The sequence below is a fragment of the Pundamilia nyererei genome, unplaced genomic scaffold (genome assembly GCF_000239375.1).
Source record: "Pundamilia nyererei isolate P.nyererei 1_Seehausen unplaced genomic scaffold, PunNye1.0 scaffold00136, whole genome shotgun sequence".
NCBI lineage: Eukaryota > Metazoa > Chordata > Actinopteri > Cichliformes > Cichlidae > Pundamilia > Pundamilia nyererei.
In genome coordinates, this window is record NW_005187537.1 from 1,587,910 (window position 1) to 1,593,013 (window position 5,104).

General features: G+C 40.3%; 1 protein-coding gene across 1 annotated transcript in view; it reads right to left on the minus strand.

The window, feature by feature from the left end:
- vstm4a (V-set and transmembrane domain containing 4a) overlaps positions 1–4,735 on the minus strand; it is a 6,861-nt gene extending 2,126 nt beyond the window's left edge. Inside the window, exons 1-5 of the mRNA XM_005743906.2 lie at positions 4,510–4,735; positions 2,875–3,327; positions 385–438; positions 188–295; positions 37–70 (exon numbers count right to left, since the gene is read on the minus strand). Of these exons, the coding sequence (XP_005743963.1) occupies positions 37–70; positions 188–295; positions 385–438; positions 2,875–3,327; positions 4,510–4,558 (698 nt within the window). The 5' untranslated portion in view covers positions 4,559–4,735. The remainder of the gene's footprint in view (positions 1–36; positions 71–187; positions 296–384; positions 439–2,874; positions 3,328–4,509) is intronic.
- Between the last annotated feature and the right edge of the window lie 369 nt (positions 4,736–5,104).

The window sequence follows — 5,104 nt, forward strand, 5'->3', positions numbered from 1 at the left end:
CCCCCCCCGATTTCTAAATAAAGAACATACTAGTACCTGCTTTCTGGACATTTGACCAGAGGGTAACTGGCTGTAGAGAAAGAAGCAATAAAGACAAACATTTGATGTGACGGTTTGTTTTAGATACAAAAGTGGGAAACATAAAGCTATAAATCTACGGTTGCTTTGGGAAAACAAGTGGTTTTACATTTGAGCCTGTGTCTTCTGTAGAAGTACTGGCAGATTAGGACGAAAGTGAATAGGAAGATGGACAGCAGGCCCAGTGAGCAGATCAGCACAGCACACAGATACACATCTAAAAACAGAGACATCAGAATAGAATAAGCTTTATTTAAGCAAGATGTGTAAATGAGACAGAATTAGGAATAGAGCTGAGAACAGTACCTGCAAACAAAAGCCACAATCCTTCACTTCTACCATCCTCGGGTGTAAAGTGCACTGTAGAAACAGACAGTTTAAAATGTCATCAGAAACTGTACATAAAAGATGGAAACTGTGCCCAGACTGAGTATCTTTATATTTGTTGATGTCTGAGGGCTGTGGCCCTGTACAACAAACCCCAGTGGTTCTTGGAAATATCCAAACCACTGTCATAAAGGGAGAGTCTGCTTCACCATCAGCCAAACACATTAACACACACACACACACATATATCAGCTGTGTTGCTGTTCTTGGACCATGTTTGGGGGTTCCCCATTGTTCCACATATCAGCTATCAACAGTGTTCTCTTTGTCCTTATTAACTAAGGAAAAAAACAACAAGGGAGCTGTCACTGATTTTGTACAGGTCAGGGGTATTTAGGGAGAGGTTGAGGAGAGTGAAGACTGTCTCTGCTCTCCATAATGAGATTTTAATATGACTTTTCCACACAGGTTGATGCATATTGTAAGATATTAACTCTAATTGACTTTTAGTCTGTTTCCAGACCACTGAACTACATGCAAAATTGTCAATGTGTCTTCACTGTTCTGTTTCAGTAACACATAATTAATGTGCAACACTGTGGGTTAGGGGATCTTTCTAGGATGGAAAAAAGGTATAAAAAGTAAATAATCATGGTTTTGTTCTTCTTGAAATGGAAGATTTTTTTTTCACAAATATTTTTCCATTTCATCAAATATAACAGCTTGTTTTTAAAAATGCTCTTACCACATGCTATCTTTGCCATGAATATAACTTTCTTTTAAGACTAATAAAGGTGTGATGGGCCAGGCTATCATGTCTTTGCACTGTTAAGCTAAGATAAAGACTTGTGAAGCAGGCAAACTTTACCAGTCTTGTTCACCAGACAAGGCGACAGTTACAATTGGCTGGAATCTGGGCTGAGGTTAACCACCAGTTAAACCACACATCTGATGAGAGCAAACACACTGAGGTCACCAGCTTCTCTGTAAGGGAGCTATTAAATGTAAACGCTCACTAAAAATGTTTCTACATCATACCAATAGTGATACGTTTATGTGAAATGTAAATACCCTATACCCCTGTTACACCATCAGGTCCAGATTTAGGCTTATCTGAGGTCTTTCAGCTGTGAAGGTAAATGTGGAAAACAAATTACCAACCACTGAAACTGGCAGCTCAGTGAACTTGAACACAGTGTCTAGAAAGTTTACCAGTTTAGAAAATCAGCACAAAGCAATCAAACTTTCTTATTAAAGGTCTGAAGCTGGGAACTAGATATAAAGAAGAGATTGGAGTTTTGTGAATGAAAGTGGTCCATTGACCTCTTTAGGGTGTAGTCTTTGCTCTATGCCCTGCAGACTGAGATCTGCAGACTAAGGGGTTCCCTCAATATAATTTTTTTCCCTCTTTGTTTACCCTCATAATGTCAGGTCTTCTGTTTCTGGTTCTGTGGTCAATGCATGGCGGAGATGCCTGAGGTTGTGTGGCTTCCTTAGTGGGACATTGCCCTGAATATAGGGCAGGGCGTTGTCAGGCTCTGTCTGACTCGAACCTCTGCGCTTTTCTTGCGTAAAACTATTGAAAGGTAAACTGAGTCACACACGGCCTCCTCAAAGTGTGGCAAAGCCTCATAAATCTCTAGTAAACCCCTTCACCCAGTGCATCTCACCGATGATCGGTCCAGTGTGTTGCACAGATAAAAATAAATATTGAAGAAATATTTAATACTTCATGTGATTTAAATGATTTCTTAACAGGTTTCTCTTTGTTTTGTTTGTTGATTTCTGCAAGACCATTGGCACACACTGAATAAGCTGCAACTAAACTCTCCAGTATTTTTTTTTTTCCTGAGGCTTGCATAAAAGTAAACCCAAAATGCTGACATCAGAGTTTTTGAACCCTGCCAGCTCAACAACACCCTACCTTTTACTCCTTACACGCACACAGGCAGGGATTTTGTTAAGTGTGGTTTGGCTGTGTGAGCTCATTGTTTTGAGATGGAAATGCCAGAGGACTGGGGTCGCACTCAAACATATAGGCATGACTGTCTGCAAATATTGCAAGTTTAAGTTAGAGGACACATTTCTACACAATCTTTGTTTCTTAGTAGGAAAAAATCGTGGCCCTTCCTTAATTTAGTTGTTTTTATTTCCAGATAACTTGGTCGACATTTTTACTAAAACGAATGTGGGCTAAGGGAATTCTTTGAAAAATAGCAGTCTGAAAATATTCTTTTTAATTATCTCCTGAAACAGTTTTATAGTTTTAATATGCAAATAAACAAACGGATCATCAGCTTAAATAAAGGTATTCATATACATATGATTACATGTGTATATGAATACAGAACAATAACTAGGAACATTGACAAGTCTCAAGTCCTCAATTCTCAGCATCCAACTCATAAGTCCATGGGTCTGTATTTTAAGAAATATGGCACAGAGATGTGAGGGAATACATCTTTTTACCTGTCATCTGTATGGTGCTGGTACCATTGGAAGTGATTCTCCATATGTCTCTGTGTTTGCGGATCTCCTGAACTTTACAGCTGTAAAAACCCTGGTCCGACCCAGTCACGCTGAGAATCCGCAACTGGTACACCTCTCCCTCCGTTTTCTCGTGCAGATGAAACTTTGGTTGTGGGAAACGGTAGGTGTAGTTCCCATACAGCTTCCTTCTCCTTAAGCCCATCTTTACAATCAGAAACTGCGGGTGGTCGAGTACGGGAGGAGAGTTGGGTGGAAGGGAAGCAGGAGGCACAGGAGTAGGAGCGGTTAGAGGAGAGAAGAACCAGTGAAGAATCAGGACATTCGTGGTCCTCTTCCTTTGAGATACCAGACAGGACAGTGTCAGGTTGTCGTTCTCTGTTGCCAAGACGACAGGCCCAGGGGTCACTGTCACATTAAGAGCATGGCATACCTCTGTTGACAAAAAAACCCACAAACGCTTTAGGTTATATATGCACAAATGTATACAGCTTTCATTTTAATTCGATTTTGTAAATATATCATTTAGTTTCAATCTACTCAGTATGTTCCTTTTCCAAAATGTCTGCTTCTGTTACTGTGTAATACTTTCCGAGTAAGATATCTAGGTAAATGTGTCTCAGAATAAAATTAAATCAAACCATAAGCCTCACAGAACGCTTATATGACTCAATCCTTCTTTCGAAATTAGTAATAAACGAGTTAAAAGTTTGTTTGTCTGCTGTCACAGCTTCAAACAATCACTGGTTCTATTTGTGCATCTTCCCATGATTGTGTGTGTATTCACTCTCTTTTAGCAAGGAAGCGTAAAAGCACTGAGAAAGAAACAGCTAAAGTATGACTTTACTTTCTTGGATGTGCTCTTGGTTTAGTCTGCTGTGAGCCAGGGCAGAGACAAAGGGGTCTGGACACAATATGTGTGACCAGACAGGCAAAGAGTAGCTACAGGTGGGAAACATTCATCCTCGGTATGGAACAACCCAGAACAGGCAAGGAGAAACATGGAAGGATAACAGGGACCATCTGGTCTTCCATGCTGCTTTTGCTTAATTTTTTCTTTTCTTTTCTTTCTTTTTTTTTTTTTGGTCTTGTTTGTTGGGGAATCTCCCTTAGGCTCTCTGGGGCTTGTCTAACACTATTTAATGTGGCAACAAAAGCAGCTGAAGTACTTCAAACAACATTATGCACAGCTGAAAAAAAAATATAGGACATAAAACACGAGTTGTAAGTCTGCTTCACAGCAGTTTTTAGGACACAAATTATATGTAAAAACTATACTGAGGTTTTCTCTGATCACAGACAACAAACCACCCTAACGCCACAACTGGTTGGTTTTTTTTTTCTCATTTTTTTTTAAACAACTTTTCTGCACCACACTATTAACACAATAACAAATGCACTTGCAAATTGTGATTATTTTAGATATGATGACCTCTAGATGCTAACTGTAGTTGTATGCTTTCTATTATTTCCTTACCAAAGGTCCATAATGCACTGAAACTTTGACGATGGTGTGTGATGACAGCTCAAGTTACAACTCAAACACATATTGCCTCTTTTACGCCTGCTTGCTCACTTTCTCATTGCTGTATGCTGCGGTAAAGAAGGCACACTTACCTGTGACCAGAGCCTTAGTCAGGACAAGGATCACTACAGAGAAGTACATTTTCCACAGTCAGTGAATCCATAAACCCAGACAACTGCACAGCAACTTACACAAGCAGCTACATTCAAAACAGAGCCTGACTGCACAACCCACCAGAACCCTTACCCACCATTAACTCTTCTCCTCTTTCTCCTCTTTTCTGTGTAATATGAAACAGTAAAGGCTCTGTTCCCACTTAGAAACTCCCACTCTCTCCCAGTACTCTCTGCCTCCCTCTCCCTGTGGCTGTCTCTCTCACTCTCTTTCTCTTGTGTGTCCTGCAAAACGTAGGAAATGTCATTTCCTGTGTTCTGAGTGTGTCCTGGACCGTGGCCCAAAACCCCCAGAACTCCAAAGTGATGGTCAAGTCTCGTGGTTTGTGTGCACGCGTGTGTGTGACATTGTGTGCAGTTCTAAGAAGCATACACAGTAAACTGCTGAAAATGCATTTCCATCACCTCAGTCACCAGGAATAATGCTCATCTTGCATCTCGGAGTAAAGGCCAAATGCTGATGTTTATTTGTGTGAGGTTCATATTTTTGTGTATGTATGCATGTGTTTATGCA